Here is a 27,865-nt window from a genome sequence, read left to right as displayed (position 1 = left end):
AATCTGGTCCGGTCCCTGATACGCCTGCCAAATTTCATCGTCCTAGCTTACCTGGAAGCGCCTAAAGTTGTAAAACCGGGACCAACAGACCGATAGAATTTGCGATTGCTATGTGTCACTTGGTTAATGCCAAGTGCCATAAAAAACAAGCTTGGGAATATCTGTTTTAGACAGCCAGTGACTTTTGCTTGCACTATTTGTCAAGACACTTTACATTAGCAGTAATTCAATCAGCAACAAAATAGATAACAGAAGCTTCAATAGTGAAATAAAAAATATAAACTGAAACAGCAAAAAGACAATATAAAAATATTCGAATAAGGAAATACAGTAGTGACTTGGACTTAAAGAAAAAGACATTGTAGAGTTTAATAGTAAGATGATACATATGCGTATCTGCGAGTGCTGAAGGCAAGAGCCAGTGTTTTCATTTGGTTTAATACAGATATACAAGAGTTAGGCGAAGCCTGGGCGAGCAGAGGTAGGCTAAGCAAACTACACAAACAAAGAACTATAAAAACAAAAGGGATATAAACAATACAAGTAATATAAACTTGTATCATTATCAGAAGTTCCACAGAAGCTGCAGCATTTGCACTCAATACACTGCCAACTATATTTGAGGACAGAAACCATCATTTTTGCAGTGAACTGAAAACACGATGGATGACCTGAAATTAAATCAATTATTAGGAATAATTGAATTTTCCCTGAACTTTCCCGACTAAAAATTAACTTTTATTTCGTCGGGAGGGGTAAACTTTCAAAATATGAAAAAATATCTACGATGAATGAACAGTTTTGATAATATATTAATTATACTGTTCATTGTCCATTCTGAGTTCATACTATACATAGCCACGAATATCCGGTTAGAAGTTATTGTTTATAGATACAATAAAACTGTAAATAATAAAAATTGAGAGAATTTAATAATAGCTAAAGATTTAAACTGTTTTTAGAATACCAAATAAAATGATAACTAACGAATTTTCAGGCTTTATGAGCATTAAGTAGCAAAAATAAAATAGAAAACTAATATTATAGCATATAAAACGAGTTTTATTGTCAGTCGTACCTTTTGGGTGCTTTCTTGTTCCTCTTGTTTCGAACTGAGAGAAACAAGACGAAGTTGGACCCCCCCCCCTTGGAACGTTTGTCCAACTCGTAAAATATAGCAATAATGAACATAAATAAATTTCTGATCCTCTTTTTTGTACCCCCAACCCTCCGAAAAAAATCCTTTTGTCCCCCCCCCGAAAATAAAATCCTGGATACGATCTTGATTGCAATCATGATGACAAAATAAATGATGATGAAATAATAATGATACAATATATATATTGACAGTCTATAGTTATGCAAACTCTATTGTAATGGCTTGAAGCTTCACAATTTCAATAACAATAACCTTTATTTATATGGATTTTCTGTAATTTTTGTCTATAAAAAAGTTTTATTATATGCAAATAACAAAAAACAATTTTTTGATGCAATCGAATATTCCATTCGTCATTTATTTTTTAACCAAATTATTATTATTATAAGGGTGCCCATTTTTAACTATGTCAGTGTCACAATGTTACATTTTGTCTGTGTCACATTGCTTCATCTTCTTCTTTGTTAAATGTTTTATCTTTTTTTTTCTGGATGCAGGATAAATTATACATATTATAGCCAACAGCACGATATAATTGTTTAGATTTGGACCATTTATTTTTGTTTTTTAGTTAAATCCCATGACAAGTAAGTTTTTGGGACCGCTTTTTGGATGCTATTGAGCAACTCTCAACATATATAAATGGAAAAAGAAGATAAAAAGAAATCAGCCATAAAGATAACTCGTAGCAGGAGCGAAGGCGATTTTTTTCAATATATGGGCTCTATGATGTACTTTTTGAGGGATCTATGCCCTTTAGGATGCACCTATTGAACTTTATTTGCCTCGAGGGGCGTATCCACGTCCCAAACCCTATTGCTTTGCATCACTTCCCTAGTTGGTCCTAGTTGGTCCCACTTCCCTAGCCTTAGATTTCTACTCGCACCAAACGTTTCAGGTCAACTATGGATTTGTGAATTCTTAAAAATACTCACACTTGATGATATACTTTTAATTTGATTTTGACGCACATTCAACTGCATAAAACCAACTATCCTACGAGAAAAAGCTGGGTTTAACTCCATATTCAAACTACCTATCACCTATGCCTATTCTCAATCCACTTTATAAAAAAAAAAACAAAAAAAACTAGCGCTCTTATCCTTTGGTCAGAGCCAAAGAAAAAATATTTAGTTCCTAACATAAAGCTTCTTCCCAAAAGTCCTTCTCCCCCGAACAAATCCCAACTCGATCTTTCCACCAAAAATGATTCTCCTTGTTACAAATTAAGATCTTCCTTTACCCCACCTCCTTTCCTGAGAAAAAAAATCTGAACGTATCAACTCGGTTCCCTAGCCGTGAGACACATTTGGAGAGAATTAACAAAAATATATGTTAGTATATTAGTGAACCATAATGGCTGTATGAGAAATACTTGCTTAGCTTTAGACTTCAAATACCCATTGCACAGGCTGCTTAAATTGATAACTTTATGCGATTTTACTATGAGAAGTGGTAATTTGTAGTAGTTTTATACACGGAATTTGTTGATTTTTTTTTTCATTGGTTTCATGATTCCCAAATTCTTCATAGTTTTTCTAGGAAAAAACCATAGAAAAAGAAGGTTTCCAAAAATGACGCTTCACCTCTTATCTCATATAATTAAACAAAAATCATTGATGATGCGATGCAAAAGCACAAGAGGAGTTAAAAGTAGAATTTTTGAACTCTAGGTTTTAACATCATTTTTTATACAGATTAAATAAAAAAAAAACAATTTTTTTAAAATGAAAGTAAGGAGCGACATTAAAACTTAAAACGAACAGAAATTACTCCGTATATGAAAGGAGCTTTTCCTTCTCAACGCCCCGCTCTTTACGCTAAAGTTTGACTCTTTCTCTTAACTCTACATTTAAAACAGTAAAAAACTTTAGCGTAAAGAAAGGGGCGTTGAAAAGGAAAAGCCTCTTTCTTATACGGAGTAATTTTTGTTCGTTTTAAGTTTTAATGTCACTCCTTACTTTCATTTTTTAAAAAAAGTTTTTTTTATATTTAATTTCTGAACATTTTTGAATCAGTGCATGTTTTGATTTTGGCTCTCCGCAGAGGAATAATTGAAACGAAATTTGCATATTCATTTTTTTTTGGCTAAATGGCTTTCGCATAATTCTGATCGAATGATTTTGAGGAAAAAGAGCGGGGGAGGAAGCCTAGTTGCCCTCCGATTTTCGGTTAATTAAAAAGGCAACTAGAACTTTTAATTTTTTACGAATCTTTTTATAAGTAAAAGATATACGTAAGTTATAAATTAGCTTACGTAAAGAATTTTCATGTTTTTATTACATATATGAGGGGGTTCGCCCCCTCGTCAGTACCTCGCTCTTTACACTAAAGCTTAAATTTTGTCCCAATTCATCAAGAATGACCCCTGAATCACAAAAACCATAGAGTAAATAGTTGAAATTACTAAAAATACTTTAGCGTAAAGAGCGAGGTATTAGGAGGAGGTGAACCCCTCATATGGGTAATAATTTCTGTTCGTTTTAAGTTTTAATGCTGCTGCTTACTTCCAGCTGAAAAAAAAAACTTCTTCATATTTATTTTTTCATTGTTTTTTTTAAGTAATGCTAGTAAATCCTGCGCTCCCTTCATGGAAATTTTCTTCCCCCATGACAAATTCCTCGATGGAAAGTTCCCCCAGCATATCCCCCTCTTCTCAACCCCTGCCTCCAACCAAAAAAATCCTCCTGAAAACGCCTGTACACTTCCCAATAACCATTACTATATGTAAGCACTGGTCAAAGTTTTGAACTTGTAACCCCTCCCACGGGGACTGTGGGGGAGTAAGTCGTCTCCAAAGACATATTTATAAGATTTTTCGACTACGCTGAATAAAATGGCAATCTCAGAATTTTGATCCGTTGACTTTGGGAAAATAATTAGCGTGGGAGCGGGCCTAGGTGCCCTCCAATTTTTTTGGTCTCTTAAAAAGGGCACTAGAACTTTTCGTTTCCGTTAGAATGAGCCCTCTCGCAACATTCTAAGACAACTGCGTCGATACGATCACCCCTGGAAAAAAACAACAAAAAAAACGAACAAATAAACACGCGTCCGTGATCTGCCTTCTGGCAAAAAATATAAAATTCCACATTTTTGTAGACAGGAGCTTGAAAAAAAAATACGCTTCACCCAAAAACTTATAATATCCCAAATGCCATCAGCAAGCCCTTAGATTCATCGATGTGTGAAGCTCAGGCACTCCACAAGATCGGAATAATTTTCGAGGGAGTACAACTAATCGTTTACGGTAATTTATACGGTATTATGGAAAAGTTTTATGAAGCCGACTTTTACAGTTCAACTTGAAACTAAATTAGCTCTATCGATTAGTTCAATATGCCTTCCCCTGGTTTATTAGGTCCTTTACATAAGTAAAAGTACATACTTCTTCCCGAAACGTGTTACATTTAAACACAGAAAAAGTTTTCAAAGGTATCATGTTTCCTAGAAAAGCTTCCGTGTAAAACCAAATAGAGTTAATTAAAGTAAATAAACCCGTGACGGATTTTTCGGTTCTGTCTGTTTTCTCTAAGATTTATATTTTGCAGCTTAAGGCGTTTTGAGTTACCACATCCGTGATACGTTAGTATGTTACGAAGTTCTATAATGTTCATCATGTGTTATGATGGACCCGATGTTCGGACATTCATGCACTGCAAGTGTATTTTTCAACCTTATGCTCGATGTATGGAAGTTGTCTGAATAAACCATATATTTAATTCACTATGTGAATGCAAAAACCGTAAAAATGAGATGGGAAATTATGGTCTGGCTACTATAAAAATGACTGTAAAATATAAAGAAAAGAAACTTGAACAATGTCACCATTTAAGCGAAAAAAAGCTTGAAATCAACAACAAAATCCATCAGTACACATTTAAGTCTGGATTTACAGCAAAAATTACAGTAATTTTGATTTTAACAAGCTTATTTTCAGGTATCTCGAAAGTGAAACAGTTATAAGAAGTAATGAAATATGGAAACAAAAACCAAATAAGAATATTAGAAGGGCTGTTCAGAAACAGCATCAGCTTTAGAATCAAAAAAAGAATTCAAGCAGAGGACACGTTTTTATACAATACACCGAAAAGCTGCGATCTTTTGCTACAATCCAGCATAATCCCAAACAAAACGATTGTAGACATCACAGCAGAGCTTCAGCTTAATGGCACCCCCTTCGTGAAGTTGTGCTTCCAGAGGGTCAACCACATTGTTGGTAGGAGTGGAAATGGTAAGAATGAGAATATATCCTCTTTTTCTACTGGGATGATGTACCATTCAATATTCGTCAAGCTATGGCGCCAAGATGGTTCCGATTATTTTCATTTGAATAAAAAAAAATTCACAGTAGTTCAAAGCCTATTTAAAAAACAGATTTATAACTTTGATCATCCAGGCAGCTGCAGCTCATGCAGCCTATTGCTTCGACACGAAACACTATCAATACAATGGAGGCGGAAGATCAACAGCTCCATGAATTTAACCATCATACCATTGCCGTGATGATTCCCAAGATTTTCGCGCAATTGAAAGCAGCAACAAAATCCATAACCATGGTAATTATGGGGAGGCTATAGGGCTTGCAAAATTGGTGAATACGTTAAGATCACCAAGATCTTCATAGAAAAAGTGAAGATCTGTTGAGTGCACTTTCTCCCTTTTCGAAATTTGCACTATTTTTTGCGTGTTTGCTCATCCCTTAATGCCCCAAGTCTTTTGAGAATCATTGCCAATACTTTGATACCCATACCCATGAGTGATATCCCTTGGTAGTTGCAACAATCAAATTTGCTCCCCTTTTTGAATACTAGAATTATCACTGACACGTTCCAATTAGACAGGAACGTCTTTTTTCTCACATTAGTCCGAAGAGGATTTCTATTTGTTATGCTTCAATATTCGGTAAGACTTTCATAACAGATATTATACGACGTCTCCGTAATAGGAAGATGATTGCCAAATGTGGACATACTTACTTACTTAAGACGAGACAGATGTTACTCAGCCCAGGTCCGCACCAGTAAGCTGTTGGACTGGGTTCTGCCATAGTTATTTGTCTTCTATCTGCTGTCAAATGAGTTGAAGCCACGAGTTGTCGCAATTGTAGCCATATCTTCAGATACCACCTAGTGGTTCGACATCCTTCTTCAAGAGGTTGCCATGACTTGATCGGGCCTCCCAGTTTTTTCCTTCCAGGAGGAGGGAGGCACTGCAGTAAGGTACTGCCGCGTTACTGTCTCCTCTTGGCGTCACATTATGAGGCTAAACCACTTCAACCGTCTTTCCTTGATTATACTTGACGTTGTACTTTTTGTCTGTACATCTTTGTGAGCTTGTGGTTGCGGAATCGTCGCGGCCGCCTGAGGATGCAAATAGCCTTCAGGCATTTTCAGTCTAGGACGTCTAGTTGTCGTTTTTCCTCTGCCTTTAGAGGCCATGTCTTGCACTCATATAGGATTGTAGAACGTATGCATGCCAAATATGTTCTTAGACTTGGTTTTGTATTCTCGTTTTGACCAGAGAGGTTTTTCAGAGTTACCCGAAAGTACACCAGGCTTCTGGAGATACTGGGGTCATTATTTTGTTTAAGAAACTATCGGATAAACTGCCCAAAGAAAAGCTTCTTTTTTAGGGTCTGATGATAATCTTGTTAGACTCATCTCACTGCCATGGTCTTTGTTAGTATGCTTTTCTTGTTTCGTAGGCCAGGCTCGGATCTACTATAACTAAGAGATCTTCCGTTTAAGTTATATAGGATACATCAGTAAGCCCCATAAAATACAGCAAAAATATACCAAAAACACTTGAAATACACACACATTAAAACTATAAGGTAAAATTATTTACCATTGACCATTAGAAAAAAAATTGCTTACACATAGGAGGCCTTCCAAGCGCTTTTGCCACTTCGGGCACATTAATGAGAACCGTCTTGATTCCATTTCCCTTGCCTTCAACCTTGGTCAGAATTTTGGGCGTTTTGTAGCGATAAAACGCATCAGTAACCCGGCTATTTACGTTGACTGACATATTGGCTTATGAAAACTGGTGACTGATACTCTTAAAAGTATAAAAAAACGTGTTTCAGGACTGACTAAAACAACTAGCAATCTTCAATCTCCAATGTCGATTGCTTGAAAATTTTTCTGACCTAAGGATTAAAAAAAAAAAATTAGAATACCAAGTCAAAAAGTGTACACGACTCAAATTAATATTAACACCTTCCCAACTAACAACAGGACTTAAAAAAAATTCATTTTTCATCATGAGCCCTAATCTTTGTCTACATACCCCAACTTTCCTCCCTGAATACGTACTCTGTCAACTAAATTCTTGTTTCCTAACACAAAAGAGTCGGTTTCCATGGATCCTAACAAGTTCAGTTCAAAAGATCCAAATTCATCAGTCAAACTGTGAACACGATATTTGTCTTTTAGCGTTGGAACGTCCCAAGTCAAGATCTTAGCATACTTCAAATAGACTTTGCTACCAGTTTGAAATATTTTTGAAGTGACTCATGGCAAAACAATATTTCAGTTTAGCATCAAGTTATTGCTGCTAATATATTTGGTTTTCCAGAAGCCCGTGATAGATACAATTTAATTTTAAACAGGTCATAGGTCCCATATTTTTTAATCGCTAAGAATTAATAGGCGACATGAAACACAATCAAACTTATTACAATACAAAAATAAAAATCAAATAAACGCTTTAAGGAACAGACTAAACTAATATTATAAACACTATTACTACTGCTAACACCTCGACGCAGCACCAAGCTGCTTGAGGTAAAAAGAAGAAGAAAATATAAAGGATATGGTACTAGACCCTTAAAATCTAAGCCGGCAGTGCTGCTCTCCATTTCAAGGCCCTTCAGCCAGAAAGTGCAATGGAGGGTTGAGGGCCAGCTATTCTGTGCTTCCACACACCTTTCTTGAAGCCGCTGGAGGCCAGAACATTCAGGGAAAATCCTTGGCTCAGTAATAGACCCTCGTGGAGGCTGTGACCTCGACGCATAGAACAGAATCAACAAAACTCATGCCATCTTCTCACAACTCCGCAACCATTTGTGGAACGGGCGGGAGATTAGCATGAAGACAAAAATTTCTGTATATAAAGCGGCTGTTAGATCTGTTCTCTTCTATGCAGTCGAAACTTGGCCTCTGAAAGCACTTCATCTCCATGATTTGGAAGTCTTTGACCACCGCTGTCTACGAAAAATCCTGTAGATTCGATACTCCGACAGAATCTCAAATGTTGATTTGCGCCACCACTGCTGCAAAATCAAACCCGCACCACTATTGTTAAACAGAGAAAACTGCGTTGGCTTGATCATGTGCTTAGAAGACCCAATGACCGCATCATAAAGCAAGTGCTTCTAGCTGCCCCGTTGCCGGATTGGCGCAGACGACCTGGTGGTCAATTAATGAATTGGTGGGCAACTGCCAAAAACGACCTAAACCCCCGTTGGCGGAATTCGAAGATTTGGCAGAAAGTGGGAGTGCTACTGGCTCCGGTTTGCTGAAGAGTTGGCACAAGATCACGACAGATGGGAGTCAACCATACGCAGTCTTCTAGATGCCGGGTAAGGCGTCCTTGTCTGGTCCCGCTACAAGTACAAATAGTAAGTAAGTGAAGCTCCCTATATCCTTTCCATCTTTGATTATGAACTCCACCAACCTCATTTGAGAAAGTCCTGGTTTTTGTTTAACCTCAGCTGGATTGACAAAAAGAGACGATTTTTGGTTACTTATCATCATTCATTTGCACAACGTGACCTAACCATGTTAATCTTTCTTTTGTTTTAGCCCAAAAAAGTTATACCAAACGACATTTTTGAAAAGAGAATTCCCATCGAACCATCTCCAAATGTTAGGTCAACTTGCATAGATAGCTTAGCATTTATGACAAGCCCCCTAGAATTAGATAGGCTACTGCAGGAAAACAACCATTTAAAAATTAAAATCCAATCTGTGACTTTTCATTCGTGTGAACAAGATTTTAATTATGTTAAATAGAAACGTTCGAATTTTCTCCGTTATTGACATTTCATGAATAAAATAATTTCAAAGACCTTTTAAGATTATTTTTAAGATTTTCAAGTAAGATGACTTTACATGAAAATACGGATAAAATTAGGATATGGTCGTCATTTTAAAGATTTGACCGACTTTTCGATTAAAGATATCATTAATTCATTCTAAGGAGGGAACTATACATCACTGAAGGGGGCACTTGTGACACCTTTCTCGTGGTGTCCCAGAGAGTAGTAGGCATAAATATGGATCTACTACTGCTAATTTTAGTCACCTTCCAGCCACTAGCCGTCTTGTCCAGCGTCTGACTATGAGGCAGGGTATTTTGTGGAATACGCAGTGTGGCTGGATGGATTGAAGCTATTAATAGTTATCTAACACACCACAGGAGGGGTTTTAATCCCTCTGGACATACGAAGTGCCGATCCAGACACGAGAAAAGGTCCCTTGTGGAGCAACCTAAGGAGAGAGAGAGAGAGAGAGAGAGAGAGAGAGAGAGAGAGAGAGAGAGAGAGAGAGAGAGAGAGAGAGAGAGAGAGAGAGAGAGAAGAGAGAGAGAGAGAGAGACAGAGAGAGAGAGAGAGAGAGACAGAGAGAGAGAGAGAGAGAGAGAGAGAGAGAGAGAGATAGAGAGAGAGATAAAGAGATTGGGATATGCTGTAGACAAAGTTTTAAGAGAAGAACAGTGCGGTTTCAGAGAAGGTAGAGGATGTGTTGACCAAGATTTCACTCTTAGGTTAATAATTGAAAAGTGCCTTTGTTGTCAGACACCTTTGGTCCTCAGTTTTGTAGATTATGAGGAAGCATTCAATTCTGTTGATAGAAAAGCTTTAGCAAAGGTCCTATCCTAATATGGTATACCAGACAGAATATAACTGTGGTTTGTAATATATACGATAATAATGCTGCGATTAAGGTAGGAAATGAGGTTAGTAGCTGGTCTTGTATTAAATCAGGAGTTAAGCAGGTTTGTATTCTATCCCCCTCTATATGAATCATTTTGATATACTTTGTCTTAAGGAGCACAGGAAAGGCAATTGGAGACCACGAAATCAAATTGGGAGGAAAAAATCTCCTGTACTTAGATTATGCTGATGATTTAAGCATATAGATGAAAGTGTGAGCAAAATGAATGAATTTTTAGAGGTTTTGGGTGTTCAGGGTGCTAGAATAAATTTGAAAATTAATGTTCAGAAGACCAAGTCACTATGGCTAGAAATAAGTGAAGACGAAAAGTTGACGTTAGGTAACGAAAAGATTGATTAGGCGGGCAGCTAGACTTACCTTGGCATTATTATTAGTAAAGATGGTGGGAGCAGTGAAGATGTTAAAAGTAGAATAGTCAAGGCTCAGGGTGTTTTTTCACAGTTAAAAAAAGTTGGGAAGAATAGAAAGATAAGTCTGCAAACCAAGATTAGAATATCGGAAGCTACAGTGATGACAGTGGTCAAATATGCTTCTGAAGCATGGGCGCTCCAAAAAACAGATGAAAATTTACTAGATATTTTTCAGAGAAATTGCCTAAGGATTGTTCTGGGTATCCGACTGATTGACCGTATTTAAACCAGTAGGCTGTACGAAAAATGTGGTTCAATCCCACTTTCTAGGGCTATAATGAAATAAAGGTTGAGATGGCTATCCCACGTTCTGCGGATGAAGGTTGACAAATTGCCGAAGATTATCCTTTTTGGCTATTCGTCTGGGGCTAAACCGAATGTAGGTTGTCCTCGACTCTTGAACATGCAACATATAATTGTCCATGGGAACATGATTCTAATGATTGCCCTTGAGCTTTGTTGATGGTGATTGCTAATCGAACATTGCATGTGTCCCCGTCGTCATTTATATATCCCCCCTGTGCCCCCGGCGTCACCGTTGTAGTTGTGTCCCTGCGTCCCGGTCGTCATTTATATTCCCTGTGTCCCGGTCGTCATCCCGGTATACATTCGTTTTTGAATTGGTATATGATGAAATAAATTTTTAATTTTTTCCCTTTTTTTCTTTTTAGTTTTTTTTATTGGTTTTTACCTTTTTTTAGGTTTTTTAGTTTTTTTCTTTTTTCTTTATAGTTTTTTTTGAAGTTTTTATCTTTTTATTTTTTTATTTTTATTCATATTTTTTTAGTTTTCTTTTTCTCCTTTATTTTTCAGTTTTTTTCCTTTTTTTAGTTTTTTTTCTTTTTTAGTTATTTTAGTTTTTACCTTTTTTAGTTCTTTTTAGTTTTTTAGCTTTTTTCAGTTTTTTTATTAGTTTTTAGTTTATTTTATGGTTTTTCCTTTTTTTTAGTTTTTTTTAGTTTTTTACCTTTTTTTTTAGTTTTTTTTAGTTTTTTACCTTATTTAGTTTTTTTAGTTTTTAAGCCTTTTTAGATTTTTTCTTTTTTTCTTTTTAGTTTTTTTTTGTAGTTTTTACCTTCTTTAGATTTTTGCTTCTTTTATATTAATGCTAAAGCCAAAGTTCGAACCTGGAACCTCTTGAGCCTAGAACCTGGAACATAACGCCTTATCAACTCAGCTACATCGGCTTGAATACATTCGTTTTCGAATTGGTATATGATGAAATAATTCAGACGTCATATTATATGATGAAATAATTTTTTAGTTTTTTTTTACTTTTTTTCTTTTTAGTTTTTTTATTGGTTTTTGCCTTTTTTTTAGCTTTTTTATTTTTTTTTCGTTTTTTCTTTTTAGTTTTTTTTTGTAGTTTTTATCTTTTTTATTTTTTTTTTATTTTTATTCATATTTTTTAGCTTTCTTTTTATCTTTTATTTTTCAGTTTTTTCCTTTTTATCTTTTATTTTTCAGTTTTTTCCTTTTTTTTAGTTTTTTTCTTTTTTAGTTTTTAGTTTTTTTTTTAGTTTTTTACCTTTTTTTAGTTTTTTTAGTTTTTTCAGTTTTTTAGCTTTTTTAGTTTTTTTTATTAGTTTTTAGTTTTTTTTTGTAGTTTTTGCCTTTTTTTAGTTTTTTCAGTTTTTTTTTAGTTTTTAGTTTTTTACCTTTTTTTAGTCTTTTTAGTTTTTTAGTTTTTTTTCTTCTTTTGTATTAGTGTGAAATAATTCAGACGTCATATGCACCTGATCCACAGATCCACAGACAGACAGACAACTTATTTTTATATATATTATCATATTTTTTAGCTTTCTTTTTATCTTTTATTTTTCAGTTTTTTCCTTTTTATCTTTTATTTTTCAGTTTTTTCCTTTTTTTTAGTTTTTTTCTTTTTTAGTTTTTAGTTTTTTTTTAGTTTTTTACCTTTTTTTAGTTTTTTTAGTTTTTTCAGTTTTTTAGCGTTTTTAGTTTTTTTTATTAGTTTTTAGTTTTTTTGTAGTTTTTGCCTTTTTTTAGTTTTTTCAGTTTTTTTTTAGTTTTTAGTTTTTTACCTTTTTTTAGTTTTTTTTAGTTTTTTAGCTTTTTTAGTTTTTTTTCTTCTTTTGTATTAGTGTGAAATAATTCAGACGTCATATGCACCTGATCCACAGATCCACAGATCCACAGACAACTTATTTTTATATATATAGATATACTAGCTGTTGGGGTGGCGCTTCGTGCCACCCAAACAACAAGTTGGTGGGGCGCTTCGCGCCCCCCAAGCCCCCCCGCGCGCGTGAGTCGTTACGCGCATTATTAGTTACGTGCCATTGTAGTTATGTCCCTGTGTCCCACCTGTGAATATAGATACATTTATATATGTGTTTCAAACTACGTAAAACTTGCGAATATACAACATTCTTGGCTTTCCCATTGTCTGTGCATATACAAAGCCTTATGTACTAATAATGACGTCATATGCAAACGCTCTTTTAACAAACAAACAAACATGCATACACACAACTCGTTTTTATATAGATAGATAGATAGATAGATACAATACAAATTAACTGCGTAAAACTTGCGAATATACAACATTCTTCTCTGTCAAATTGTCGCTACATATAAATAGATTGTCAGGTTTACCGACCCTCGAACATGCAACGTACAATTGTCCATGGGAAAAACAATCAGTATTAAGATCTATACCACATTTTTCTAATGATTGACCTTGAGCTTTGTTAATGGTGATTGCAAATGCTAATCGAATTGGGAATTGCAATCTTTTAAATTGAAAAGGCAGATCCGTTGGAATCATGGAAATGCGAGGAATAAGAACAGCCTCACCCTCAAAAGGCCCTGTCAAGATTGTGGCCTCTATTAGGTTTTCCATTGTTTTTTTTACGGCAAGTTGCGTGCCATTGCAAAGCTTTGGTGGGTTGATATTCCTTAAAAGTATTATTGGTACGCCTATTTTTAGTTGTAGCACGTGTGGTGGAAACCCTGAAAGATCTATGGAATTTAAAAATTCAGATGGATAATTAACCGCTTCATTTGGTTCCAAAACTGTGTCGACTGACTTGTAAAGGACTGCCTGGTCTCGAATCTTGGTCAAAACAATATTGTTGATTTCGTGGACGTCTATATTTTTGGGTGCGAGAATCGCTCTTTCACTTAGCCATTCATTATTTTTATAATTTTTTAGAATATTCGGAAATACTTTTTCAATCAATTCATTTTTGGACGTCACTAAATTACAGAAATCAGCAGGTAGTTGTATACGTCCTGAAATTGAGTCTACTGGGAGCTTTCCGTTTCCAATTGCCAGCAATTGATCTGAAAATGTTTGACCAGAGTCATCGTTTTGCAATCGGACTCGCATATTTGTAGTTAATTTTAATATTTTTACGTGTGCCCATAAATTAGAATTTTTCAGGCAAGCATTCATTTCGTCTGCAGGAGTTGATCTAGGTATTATAGGTAATGTTTGCCTGAAATCTCCCGCAAGCAATATTAATGTGCTGCCAAAGGGTTTCGACTTCCCTCTCAAATCTTTCAAGCATTGATCCAGAGCCTCGAGCGATTTTTTGTGTGCCATTGTGCACTCATCCCAAATAATAAGTTTGCATTGCTGCAATGCTTTTTCCATCCCAGATGATTTGGAAATATTGCACGTAGGATTTTCTGTAGAATGAAAATTCAGAGGCAATTTCAAAGCGGAATGAGCAGTTCTTCCACCAGGCAGCAATGTTGCGGCTATTCCGGACGACGCAATTGCCAACGCTATATCATTTTTTGATCGAATTGATGCCAGAATCAGTTTTATCACAAACGTTTTACCAGTACCTCCTGGCGCATCAAAAAAGAAAATTTCTCCAACGTTGTTATCGACACAATGCATTATCGTATCATAAATGTCTTTTTGTTCCGACGTTAACTTGGAAATGTTATTTTGTACATACGACGATATATCACTCGTACTGTAACTTTGTTCACGATCCACTTCTACACATGTCGAAACAGCAGCGATACGGTTAGGTGAAGGCATTCCCAAATCCTGAAGAGGTTTGTTTGCCATACGTACGCACAAATCTTCTATAATAACTAAAGTGTAGTTATAAATTTCTGATGTGAAATCAAAAGTCATATCTGACGTCTCTAACTGTTTTCGATGGAGTATATCTTCGGACATTTTTGACTTATATTTTTCCCATAACTCTGTAGGAGCTGATGGAGAGCAAGTTGTTAAAATGATGCCCAACAATGCACGAATTTGACTTGGGGTTGACGTTTCGCACGCGTCATTGATGCAGTTATCCAAGTGTTGGTCATTCTCCAATAAATTCAGAGCTTGGCATACACTACGGTAAGTGTCAGGTATAGTACCGTTTACAGTTCTCAAATATTCAAAGGATGTCGGACCGGGTACATTCACCAAAAGCAGGTGTAGAAAGAAGCATTCATGTTGATTGGGGTGAACGGTGTAGAGTCTTCCTATCGTGGTATCTTTGAAGATGTTAGGTTGGCCGTCGACTGACTTACCCTGTTTTCGACGTTCAAATACTTTATTTTTAGTATTCCACGTGTAATACGAAGGCACTTCAGTATACAGCAGTTTTTTTTGCAAAAGAATCATTTTTGCAAAGCGAAAAAAAAGCTGTTAATGTTGTATCCGGTGGATTCAGGGCTCTTTGTTGCACGCTGGTTTCCGTTAAATAAACACGTTGACCATTCTGTAAATCTACCGCTAAGTGAACAACAGCTGGACTACGTTCATGTATCGGAAATGAAAGAATTCGCCAAACAGCTTCATTACTGCTTATGTATCTTCCAGCCTGATATTGTACGATTTCGTCGATATCTTTGATTTCGGGCTGCAAGCCAAAAACTGCCATGTCAATGCCTTTGTTGACGTATTTACATATGTATTTTATTGCCTTTATGGAGTTACAGTATTCAACGTTTATGTGTGCATTAAATGTTTTTGATAATAATGGGGAATATGGAACAATTCACTGGTTATCTACTTCGATGGTGGTACCGTTACGCTTCTTTATTATTGCTGTTTTACCGCCATCTTCAGTAGATCTTCTTCTATATTGTGGGTAACCATCATTGCCAGTAATTGTCTTTGATACTAAAAGTCGAGGATATTGCTTTGTGCACCTTCCTTTGGCCATGCATGGTGAATTTTCGTTCAGTGCACCGCAAGGTCCATGTATCATATTTTTTACAATAAAATCATGTAACCCCTTATCAACATTTTCATCAGGTATTTCAGCGGAAATCACATCATCAATTTCGTTCGAAGTAATTTTTTTATGTAGCCAAATTAGTATATGTGCGTGTGGCAAACCTCGTTTTTGCCATTCCACTGAGTACATCCAGCATCGCACTGACCCAAACACTTCAAGTTTTACTATGTAGTTTATCAGTGATTTCAACTTTTGCCGCAAGACACGGGCCGTAATGTCATGTCTATGAACCGCCGATTGTCCTTGAAGTAAGAGCTGCAGTATCTCGTCCCAAGATTGATTACATGTAAATGTAATAAATAAATCTGGGCGACCATAGAGTTGAACATACGCAATAGCATCTTGAGCATATTCATGCATATGACGGGGACTGCCAGCATATGACGAAGGTAAAATTGTTAATCTTCCAACGTTTGTGGTATTACCGTTATTTATAACTGCATCTCGCAAATGAATGTATTGTTCAGAGCGGAGCTTGGTCTGATTCAGGCGGATATATAGCAAACGTTCTGATTCAATTTTAGCATACATGTCAACGACGAATTGGTGAAACAGTTCACGGCATTTTAAAATATAATTTTCTTCATCCTGCCGATTCATTAGTCTCTACTAATAATAATGCATTGCACTGCATTTCTTATTCATTTCTTTGTTAGTGGCTGGATTCATCAATTTAATATTAAAGTGATAACCGTCGGCTCCATCCCAAAAAATGATAGGATATTGTAGGGCATCGTAGCATCGATGAGCTTCAGCAATTCTTAACAACTGAGCGTTTCGCTTATGAAGAATTATATTTCGAGGTAAAAACTGATCACCGACCATAACGATTGCCACTTCGTCGATAGTTGGAGCATTGTATCTACGCACATGTTTGCCAGGAGGCGTTTTGTCAGTGTAAATAACAATTTTATGCGCATCAGTAGGCATCAAATCGATGGCTGTTTTGAACAGACGCAGTAAATTATTATTTTCGTGGAAAAGATGTTGCAATTGGGAAACGATTGTCCTTTCAACGTTGGGAGAAATTTCGCAACGTGCATTCACTTCAGAATTTCTATCACTGATGAAGTACAATTGTAAAAATTTATGATTCTCGCCTGAGAATGGTAGAAGGGACCCTGCTCTATGATAAATTTGCCCTTTTACTTTGAAAGTAGACATAAATTGATCTGGTTTTTCGATTTGGGCTCCAAACGACGTCATTTAGAAACATTAGTTGTATTTTCTGATTTGTGACAAAAAACGCTTAGATTCTGACGTAGTTCCAGTAAGGAAAGTCTTCAATGGCTCTGGTGGTGCAGCCAATAGAGGAAGTTTAACTTTTCCTGATGCGCAACACATTCCCATTGTTTCACCATTGAATTTCAAGGCCTTGCAATAGGGACAAATTTTAGACATTTTCCCGATTTGAACACATCTACTCAAGCTATAATCATCGACTGGGCTGTACCTTAATGCCAGGCGATAACTTTCAGGTTGCTCTGATTCCTCGGCACGCTTTCTTTTCTTACTTTCTCTATCAGCAGCAAGCCTGATTTTTTGCTGTTCTTGTGATTCCTCGGCACGCCTTCGTTTTTCACTTTCTCTTTTGGCAGCAAGTCTGGTTTCATGGTGCTCTGGTAGTTCCTCGGCACGCCTTCTTTTTTCACTTTCTCTTTTAGCAGCAAGTCTGCTTTCGCGTTGCTCTGGTAGTTCCTCGGCACGCTTTCTGTTCTTTCTTTCTCTATCAGCCTCAAGCCTGTTTACTTGCTGTTCCTTTGATTCCTCGGCACGCTTTCTTTTCTGACTTTCTCTATCAGCAGCAAGTTTTTTGGCATAGACTCTTTGAGCATCTTCCTCGGCTGTTGCCATTGTAAGTTCATCAGCTATTTTAAAGTTAAACATTAATAGATTCCTACGTGAACGCATGTCATAAATATCTTTAATGACGTCACCGTCATAGCAAAAATGACGACAACTAACTTCATGACGTCAGTCAACACACAAACATGACGTCACCTGACAGACACATTCACAGACAACTTATTTTATATATATATATATATATATATATATATATATATATATATATATATATATATATATATATATATATATATATATATATATATATATATATATATACTAGCTGTTGGGGTGGCGCTTCGCGCCACCCCAACACCTAGTTGGTGGGGGCGCTTCGCGCCCCCCCCAAGCCCCCCCGCACGCGTAAGTCGTTACGCGCCATAATAGTTACGCGCCATTGTAGTTGTGTCCCTATGTCCCACCTGTGAATATAGATAGATAGATATATATATATATATATATATATATATATATATATATATATATATATATATATATATATATATATATATATATATATATATATATATATATATATATATATGGTTTTAACTACGTAAAACTTGCGAATATACAACATTCTTTGCTGTCCCATTGTCTTTGCATATAAATAGATTGTCAGGTTTACCGACTCTTGAACATGCAACATATAATGGTCCATGGGAAAACAATCTGTATTCAGATCTATACCTCATGATTCTAATGATTGCCCTTGAGCTTTGTTGATGGTGATTGCTAATCGACCATTCCCTGTCCCGGTGTCCCGGTCGTCATTTATATCCCCCTGTTTCCCCCGGTGTCCCCGTTGTAGTTGTGTCCCTGTGTCCCGGTCGTCATTTATATTCCCTGTGTCCCGGTCGTCATTTGTATCCGGTGTCCCGGTCTGTATATACATTCGTTTTTTAGTTTTGTTTTTCTCCTTTATTTTTTTCCTTTTTTTTCTTTTTTAGCTTATTTAGATTTTTAGATTTTTTAGTTTTTTTTATTAGTTTTTAGTTTTTTTTTCTTTTTAGTTTTTTTGTCCCGGTCGTCATTTATATCCCCCTGTTTCCCCCGGTGTCCCCGTTGTAGTTGTGTCCCTGTGTCCCGGTCGTTATTTATATTCCCTGTGTCCCTGTCGTCATTTGTATCCCGGTGTACCGGTCTGTATATACATTCGTTTTTTAGTTTTGTTTTTCTCCTTTATTTTTTTCCTTTTTTTTTTCTTTTTTAGTTTATTTAGATTTTTAGATTTTTTAGTTTTTTTATTAGTTTTTAGTTTTTTTTTCTTTTTAGTTTTTTTGTAGTTTTTACCTTCTTTTTAGTTTTGTTAGTTTTTTTTTTTACTTATGTCCTGGTCGTCATTTATACTCCCTGTGTCCCGGTGCTTTGTTGATTGCTAATCGAACATTCCTTTTGTCCTGGTCGCTTTCTCTTTGAGTGTCGTCATTTATTTTTTTCTTTTTTAGTTCTTTTAGTTTTTACCTTTTTTAGTTTTTTTTAGGTTTTTAGATGAAAATTTTTTTAGTTTTTTCCTTTTTTTCTTTTAGTTTTTTATTGGTTTTTACCTTTATTTTAGCTTATTTTTCAGTTTTTTCCTTTTTTTTAGTTTTTTTTTATTTTTTATTTTTTTTAGTTTTTTACCTTTTTTTAGTTTTTTTAGTTTTTGTAGTTTTTTAGCTTTTTTACTTTTTTTATTAGTTTTTAGTTTTTTTGTAGTTTTTGCCTTTTTTTAGTTTTTTCAGTTTTTTTTTTTAGTTTTTTATTGGTTTTTACCTTTATTTTAGCTTATTTTTCAGTTTTTTCCTTTTTTTTAGTTTTTTTTAGTTTTTAGTTTTTTTAGTTTTTTACCTTTTTTTAGTTTTTTTAGTTTTTTTAGTTTTTTAGCTTTTTTATTTTTTTATTAGTTCTTAGTTTTTTTTGTAGTTTTTGCCTTTTTTTAGTTTTTTTAGTTTTTTAGCTTTTTTATTTTTTTTATTAGTTTTTAGTTTTTTTTGTAGTTTTTTGCCTTTTTTTAGTTTTTTCAGTTTTGACGTCACCTGATCCAGTTTTTTCAGGTGATGTCACCTGATCCATCCACAGATCCACAGACAACTTATTTTTATATATATATATTAGTTTTTTAGATGAAATTTTTTTTTAGTTTTTTCCTTTTTTCTTTTTAGTTTTTTATTGGTTTTTACCTTTATTTTAGCTTATTTTTCAGTTTTTTCCTTTTTTTTAGTTTTTTTTTATTTTTTATTTTTTTTAGTTTTTTACCTTTTTTTTAGTTTTTTTAGTTTTTTTAGTTTTTTAGCTTTTTTACTTTTTTTATTAGTTTTTAGTTTTTTTTGTAGTTTTTGCCTTTTTTTAGTTTTTTCAGTTTTTTTTTTAGTTTTTTATTGGTTTTTACCTTTATTTTAGCTTATTTTTCAGTTTTTTCCTTTTTTTTTAGTTTTTTTAGTTTTTAGTTTTTTTAGTTTTTTACCTTTTTTTAGTTTTTTTAGTTTTTTTAGTTTTTTAGCTTTTTTTTTTTATTAGTTTTTAGTTTTTTTTTGTAGTTTTTGCCTTTTTTTAGTTTTTTTAGTTTTTTAGCTTTTTTATTAGTTTTTAGTTTTTTTTTGTAGTTTTTGCCTTTTTTTAGTTTTTTTAGTTTTTTAGCTTTTTTATTTTTTTTTATTAGTTTTTAGTTTTTTTTGTAGTTTTTGCCTTTTTTTTAGTTTTTCAGTTTTGACGTCACCTGATCCAGTTTTTTCAGGTGACGTCACCTGATCCATCCACAGACAGACAGACAACTTATTTTTATATATCTTCTTCTATCTATCTATCTATATATATAAAAATAAGTTGTCTGTCTGTGGATGTGTGGATGGATGTGTGGATGGATGTGTCAGGTGACGTCACCTGAAAAAACTGGATTAGGTGACGTCAAAACTGAAAAAACTAAAAAAAGGCAAAAACTACAAAAAAAACTAAAAACTAATAAAAAAAATAAAAAAGCTAAAAAACTAAAAAAACTATAAAGGTAAAAACCAATAAAAAACTAAAAAAAAAACTGAAAAAACTAAAAAAAGGCAAAAACTACAAAAAAAAACTAAAAACTAATAAAAAAAGTAAAAAAGCTAAAAAACTAAAAAAACTAAAAAAACTAAAAAAAGGTAAAAAACTAAAAAAAATAAAAAATAAAAAAAAACTAAAAAAAGGAAAAAACTGAAAAATAAGCTAAAATAAAGGTAAAAACCAATAAAAAACTAAAAAAAAAAAAGGAAAAAACTAATAAATGACGACACTCAAAGAGAAAGCGACCAGGACAAAAAACTAAAAAAAAAGGCAAAAACTACAAAAAAACTAAAAACTAATAAAAAAAATAAAAAAGCTAAAAAACTAAAAAACTAAAAAAAGGTAAAAAACTAAAAAAACTAAAAACTAAAAAAAAACTAAAAAAGGTAAAAACTAAAAGAACTAAAAAAGAAAAAAATAAATGACGACACTCAAAGAGAAAGCGACCAGGACAAAAGGAATGTTCGATTAGCAATCAACAAAGCACCGGGACACAGGGAGTATAAATGACGACCAGGACACAAGTAAAAAAAAAAATTAACAAAACTAAAAAGAAGGTAAAAACTACAAAAAAACTAAAAAGAAAAAAAAACTAAAAACTAATAAAAAAACTAAAAAATCTAAAAATCTAAATAAACTAAAAAAGAAAAAAAAAGGAAAAAAATAAAGGAGAAAAACAAAACTAAAAAACGAATGTATATACAGACCGGTACACCGGGATACAAATGACGACCGGGACACAGGGAATATAAATAACGACCGGGACACAGGGACACAACTACAACGGGGACACCGGGGGAAACAGGGGGATATAAATGACGACCGGGACAAAAAAACTAAAAAGAAATAAAAACTAAAAACTAATAAAAAAAACTAAAAAATCTAAAAATCTAAATAAGCTAAAAAAGAAAAAAAAAGGAAAAAAATAAAGGAGAAAAACAAAACTAAAAAACGAATGTATATACAGACCGGGACACCGGGATACAAATGATGACCGGGACCCGGGACACAGGGAATATAAATGACGACCGGGACACAGGGACACAACTACAACGGGGACACCGGGGGAAACAGGGGGATAACCTGACAATCTATTTATATGCAAAGACAATGGGACAGCAAAGAATGTTGTATATTCGCAAGTTTTACGTAGTTAAAACCATATATATATATATATATATCTATATTCACAGGTGGGACATAGGGACACAACTACAATGGCGCGTAACTATTATGGCGCGTAACGACTTACGCGCGCGGGGGGGCTTGGGGGGGGCGCGAAGCGCCCCCACCAACTAGGTGTTGGGGTGGCGCGAAGCGCCACCCCAACAGCTAGTATAGATATATATATATAAAAATAAGTTGTCTGTGTGTGGATCTGTGGATCTGGAGAGTGTCGGTCAGCTGGTCGATTGAGTCGGCAACGAGAGCAAGATCGTCTGCGAAGTCCGCATCCGTCAGAATGCGATCTCCAAACTGCAGACCAAAGGGCAGGCGATTTGTAGTTCTTGTCATCACATAGTCTATCACACAATTGAACAATTCCGGGGCGGCGGCACACCCTTGGCGAACGCCAGTTTTGATATTGAATGTCGTGCTCCGTTTTCCGTTGACTTGGACGCAACTCTCGGTCTCTTCGTACAGCTTTTCAAAAAGCTTGCAGTATTTATCAGGTAGACCCGTCGATCTAAGTATTAGCCAAACAGAGTTGCGATCGACGGAGTCAAAAGCAGCTTTGAAGTCTACGAAGGCCACGTATGCGTTCCTCTTGAATTCTCTAGTTTTCTCAATTAACTGGCGCATAGTGAAGATTTGTTCGACAGTGGACCTCCCTGGCATAAATCCGGCCTGCTGAACTCTCCTTTTTCTTCGGAGGATACTCGTGCATCTGTCTAGCAGGGTCATGGCAAAGAGCTTTCCAGGGACTGAGAGAAGGGTTATACCTCTGTAATTAGAGCAGTGCTCTTGCTCCCCTTTCTCTTCCAAAGGGGCAGGATTATGCCAAGTCGCCAGTCCTTCGGGACCCATTCTGTGCGCCACACCACGGAAAACAGCATTTGCAGCCAAAGTAACATCGCCGGTCCAGCTTACTTCAGGAGCTCAGCGGATACTCCGCATACGCCTGCCGCTTTGTTATTCTTTAGACGTTTCAAAGCAGAGTGGATTTCTGCTGTCGTGAAGGAAGTCACTGGTTCATTTGACGGCACTTCCTGAGTGCTGGCAGCTAGGCGTGCGAGTTCCTGGTCAGTCTGTGCTACAGCATCGGCATTGAGGAGACTTGAGAAGTGGTCTTTCCATCGACTGACCTGAGCGGCCTCGTCACTAAGTGGCTGGCCGTCCGCAGAGACAACAGATGCAACTGAGGGGGCTTTGTCGCTTGAGAGGTCACGGAGGTGCTTGTAGAGGCTCCCGACGTCCCCTTTCATGGCTGCGCCCTCCAGCTCGTTTGCCTTCCTTTCCACAAACAGTTTCTTGTCTCGCTGTATCAGCTTGTTGCGGACACCATTGAGGCGCCTGTAGGTCGGCATGTCGCCCAGAAGCCTTGCCTTGCGTCTCTGCTCAATGACGTCAAGCGTATCGAACTGAACCCACGCTTTCTTAGCACGCTTCGCCCTTCCAATATTTGCGGTCGCTGACTCCAGGACATTCTTCTTAAACGAGATCCATGCGTCCTCAGAACTTTCAAATGGCAGGAGTGCGTCGAAGCGGTTCGAGACATCAATGGCATACTTGGACCGTATCTCTTGATCGGAGAGACGAGAGACATCAATCTTGGTCGGTCTAGGTTGCGAGCACTGGGCTTGGAGCCTCAGTCGCATATTAGCTACAACGAGGCGATGGTCAGTGTTACCAATCTCGGCTGACCTGTACGTCCTGCAGTTACTAATCGAGGATCTCCATCTCTGTGAGACAATGATATAGTCGATCATTTTTTTGGTACGGCCGTCGTTGCTGTACCATGTGTATTTGTGGATATCCTTCCTTGCTAACAGCGTGTTCGTAATGACAAGGTTATGCATGCTGCACAGTTGAAGGAGCCTTAGCCCATTGTCATTTAGAGGGTCCGGAATAACTGGTCCGATGACTTGCCGCCATAGGTCGTGGTTGTCGCTCACTGTTGCATTCATATCACCCAAAAGGATGACAATATCGTGGGGGGATATCTTGGACAGTTCATTAGCCAGGCCAGAGTAGAAAGTTTCTTTTGCTTCGTCGTCGGCTTCATTTGTCGGAGCATAGCAGACAAGGACTGTCATTTTTCCTTGCTTATGACTCAGTCGAGCATTAGCTATTCTATCCGAGACAGGAGTAAATGACAGTAGACACTTTATGGACTTGTTATCAAGTACTAGTCCGACCCCATTTCTCCTAGTCGTTGTCTGTCCAGACCATAGAAGGTGGTATCCCTCACCTATGGGATCAGTCCCATTCCCGACTAGGTGGGTTTCTGTTATTCCAGCAATAGAGATGCGGAATCGCTTCAGTTCCATCGCCAGAAGCGTCTTTGCTCCGGGAAAGTTCAATGTCAATACATTCCAGGTGGCAATCCGGAGGCCACCATGGTCAAGGAGATTCAAACGCTGGTCACTTCTCAGTCCAGGGGCGAGCAAGGGTCGTGATGGGATAAAAGAAGATCGGTCATCCGAGGCATTTGCTAAGCTATTTATTGCAATCGATTTCAGGTGGAGGGTTGCAGGCCCAACCGACCCTAGGCCTGGATTCTGATTAGAGCCAGGATTTACCTGGATACTGAGAATCCTGGGGTGGGCTCCACCCACCTCATGAGGTTGAGGCCACCCTGATCGGAGCGATTAGTTAGGGGAAACCCCATATCCAGAGGTACGTGGTCAACAGACATTGTCTGCATCATTGTCTGCATATGCTTCTTGAAATTTTCATCTGAATGCTCTTAACATTACAAGTAGCTACAATAGAAGTAGTAGTAGTAGCAGTAAATGTAGCAGTAACGGTACTATTATCAGTAGTGTAAACATATTGCCTTTTGGTGAGACGATCTTCCCCTTTAAGCATTCTCTGAAAGTTCTAACTTAATACCACAATCAATTGTTGAGATACGCTATTTTGACAGTTTGCATGCACATAGCGCTTTTTTATTTAGTTCAGATCTCCCCTCAGTCTTGTAAACGGATTAGTGTGGTAGTAATAGTGGTGGTAGTTTTAGTGGCATCGGTAGCATGCAAATATCGCTTTTTTGATCATATCTTTTGTCATCCCTGAATTTTCAAAATTAATATACTCAGTTACTCCGTGTTATACCCTTTGAACAATCCGTATACACATAACGTGTTTCGATTTAGCTCAACTCTCTACAAAATTCTCTGAAAGGCTCACCTGAGTGCCCTTCGTCTTCTTGGAAAGTAAAGTTCAAACATGCACATACTTAGCTGAATAACAAATACTATGTGTAAACAATGAACGAATCGCCTAACTTACAGCCCTTGTACTAAGGACTGTGGAAAGGTTGGCATCCCCAAAGACACTATTCATGGACCTTTCAACAAGGTTGATAAAATAGATCTCTTGAAATTTCGATGGGATTTGTTTTGGGAGAACGATAGGCTTGGGAGAGGGGGTAAAAGCTACTTGCCCCTCCATTCATTTTTACTCTTAAATAGAGTACTAAAACTTCCAACTTCAAATCAAATGGGCTCCGTCTAATTCAAACTGTTTGTGACCACCCCTATCCATGAAAACTTTAAATGATCCGGGGTATAACTTACAATCCTTGCTGATTGGCTCTGAAGGATTGTGTCCACCCTAATATGATTTTCGAACTTTTGGTAACAAAATGGCTATATCACTATTTCAATTGAATGCGTTTTGGTAAAATAAGTTTTCTGAGAGGGGGGTAGTAGTTATCCATCATGTTTGGAACATAAAAGGGAACTAGGACTAATAGATTTTCAATCAAATGAGCCTCTTCTAAAGTTCACATGACAACACCTTCCATAAAAAGAGCTAAGAGCTCATATGACACTTGTGGCGAGGCAAGAAGAGCTAAGAGCCAAGAGCTCATATGTTATGAGCTCTAACAAAATTCTAAGAATCAATAGATTGATTTAAAAGGATAATCAGAGATTGAATGCCGGTCAGGATTTAAAATAAGAGCTCTGAGTTACGATGTCCTTCTAAATATCAAAATTCATTAAGATCCAATCACCCACTCGTAAGTTATAAATATCTATTTTTTTGTAATTATTCCTCTCCCTTTAGCCCCTCAGATGGTCGAATCTGGGAAAACGACTATCTAGTCAATTTGTGCAGCTCCCTGACAAGCCTACTAATTTTCATCGTCCTAGCACGTCCAGAAGCACCAAACTCGCCAAATCACTGAACCCCCCCCCAACTCCCCCAAAGAGAGCGAATCCAGTACGGTTATGTCAATCACGTATCAAGGACATTTGCTTATTCTATCCACCAAGCTTCATCCCGATTCCTCCACTCCAAGTGTTTTCCAAGTTTTCCCCCTCCAACTCCCCCCATTGTCAAAGGGTCTGGTCAAGATTTAAAGTAAGATCTCTGTGACATGAATTCCTTCTAAAAATCAAATTTCATTAAGATCTGATCACCTATTCGTAAGATAAAAATACCCCCAAATTTCACGTTTTCCTAGAATTCCGGTTTCCCCCTCCAACTCCATCCCAATGTCATAGGATCTGGTCGGAATTTAAAATTAGAGCTTTAAAGCACAAGATCCTTCTAAATATCAATTTTCATTAAGATCTGGTCACCCTTTCGTAAGTTACATATGCCTCAATTTTCAAAATTACCCCCCCCCCCCCCAAACTCCACCATAGAGAGCAGATCCGGTCCGGTTATGTCAGTCAGTATCTTAGGCAGGTTTTTATTCTTCCCATCCAGTTTCATCCTGATCTCTCCGCTTTAAGTATTTTCTAAGATTTCTGCCCCCCCCCCAAATGCCCCCCCCCCCCAATGACGCTGGATCTGGTTGAGATTTAAAGTAAGAGATCTGAATTACGAGGTCCTTCTAAATATGAAGTTTCGTGAAGATCCGAACACTCCTTCGTAAGTTAAAAATACGTCATTTTTTTAATTTTTCAGAATTAACCCTCCCCCCAATAGAGTGGATCCGTTCCAATTATGGCAATCACGTATCTAAGACTTCTGCTTATTTTCCCACCAAGTTTCATCCCGATTCCTCCGCTCTAAGTGTTTTCCATGATTTAAGGTCCCCCCAAACTCCCCCCAACATCACCAGATCTGGTCGGTATCTAAAATAAGAGCTTTGAGACACGATATCCTTCAAAATATCAAATTTCATTGCGATCCGATCATCCGTTCGTAAGTTAAAAATACCTCATTTTTTTCTAATTTTTCAGGATTACCCACCCCCCCCCCCCTCCCCAACCACACCGAAGAGAGCGGATCCGTTCCGGTTTTGTCAATCATGCATCAAGGACTTGTGCTTATTTTTCCCACCAAGTTTCATCCCGATCCCTCCACTCTAAGTGTTTTCCAAGATTTAAGGTTTGCCCCTCCCAAATCCCCCCCCCACTCCAATATCACCAGATCCAGTCGGGACTTAAAATAAGTGGTCTGAGACACGAGATCCTTCTAAATATCAAATTTCATTGAGATCCGATCACCCGTTCGTAAGTTAAAAATACCTCAATAATGACGAAGACCACACTGCCTTTCCATAATACAACAACAAAAGAGAGAATAATGAGGACTTTTTTCCCAAGACAGTGAACCAAAAAAACCTATTTGAATATTTCGGCCCTATATCTAAGGGCCGTCTTCAGCAAAGAAAAAATAAAAAAACAATAATAAAACACTTACAATAAAAGTTCTCAGTTAAAAATCCATTTGTTTTTATTTTAAAATAGCCTTGGCATCATTACTTCTTAACGAACTTTTCGTTGACCTGGTCATAGAAGAAGCTTCTTCAAACATTGATAACGACAAGGACAAGAATCTCCTTTGGAATGTTCTCCGAGGCAATAGCCGGACTAACATGCCTGGTGCTAATTCCACACCATCGCTAAAAGAGTGGGAAAATTATTTTTCCAAGTTGTCGACTTCGCACGATTCTAACAGTGTTGTGTTGCAATTAGATGAAAGGTTGAAGAATTTTTCAACTGATAACAGGATTTCTGAGGATATGTTACGTAGAGCAATCAAAACGTTAAAGGCGCAGTCGGCTAAGGATCATGATGGCTTATTTGCTAATCACCTCAAACTTGCTCCTTCATCTTT

The 27,865-nt window shown here is 36.6% G+C and overlaps 1 protein-coding gene and 1 long non-coding RNA gene across 3 annotated transcripts in view; one reads left to right on the top strand and one right to left on the bottom strand.

The window, feature by feature from the left end:
- Positions 1 to 27,865, top strand: part of LOC136029618 (fasciclin-2-like) — a 128,590-nt gene that overhangs the window by 28,567 nt on the left and 72,158 nt on the right. The window contains exon 3 of the mRNA XM_065708122.1: positions 23,997 to 24,271. Within this exon, the coding sequence (XP_065564194.1) occupies positions 23,997 to 24,271 (275 nt within the window). The remainder of the gene's footprint in view (positions 1 to 23,996; positions 24,272 to 27,865) is intronic.
- On the bottom strand, positions 423 to 27,582 carry LOC136028959 (uncharacterized). Of its 2 annotated transcripts, XR_010617928.1 has the most exons (3): positions 27,449 to 27,582; positions 7,036 to 7,310; positions 423 to 671 (listed from the first exon to the last, which is right to left on the bottom strand). It is a non-coding gene; the product is annotated as an uncharacterized LOC136028959 (long non-coding RNA). The 2 variants fall into 2 exon arrangements; XR_010617927.1 differs by lacking the exon at positions 27,449 to 27,582 and having other exon boundaries at positions 7,036 to 7,739.

The sequence above is a fragment of the Artemia franciscana genome, chromosome 7, assembly GCF_032884065.1.
Source record: "Artemia franciscana chromosome 7, ASM3288406v1, whole genome shotgun sequence".
NCBI classification, from domain to species: domain Eukaryota; kingdom Metazoa; phylum Arthropoda; class Branchiopoda; order Anostraca; family Artemiidae; genus Artemia; species Artemia franciscana.
Note: the sequence above shows the minus strand (reverse complement) of the source record. Positions and strands in the feature narration are given on the sequence as shown.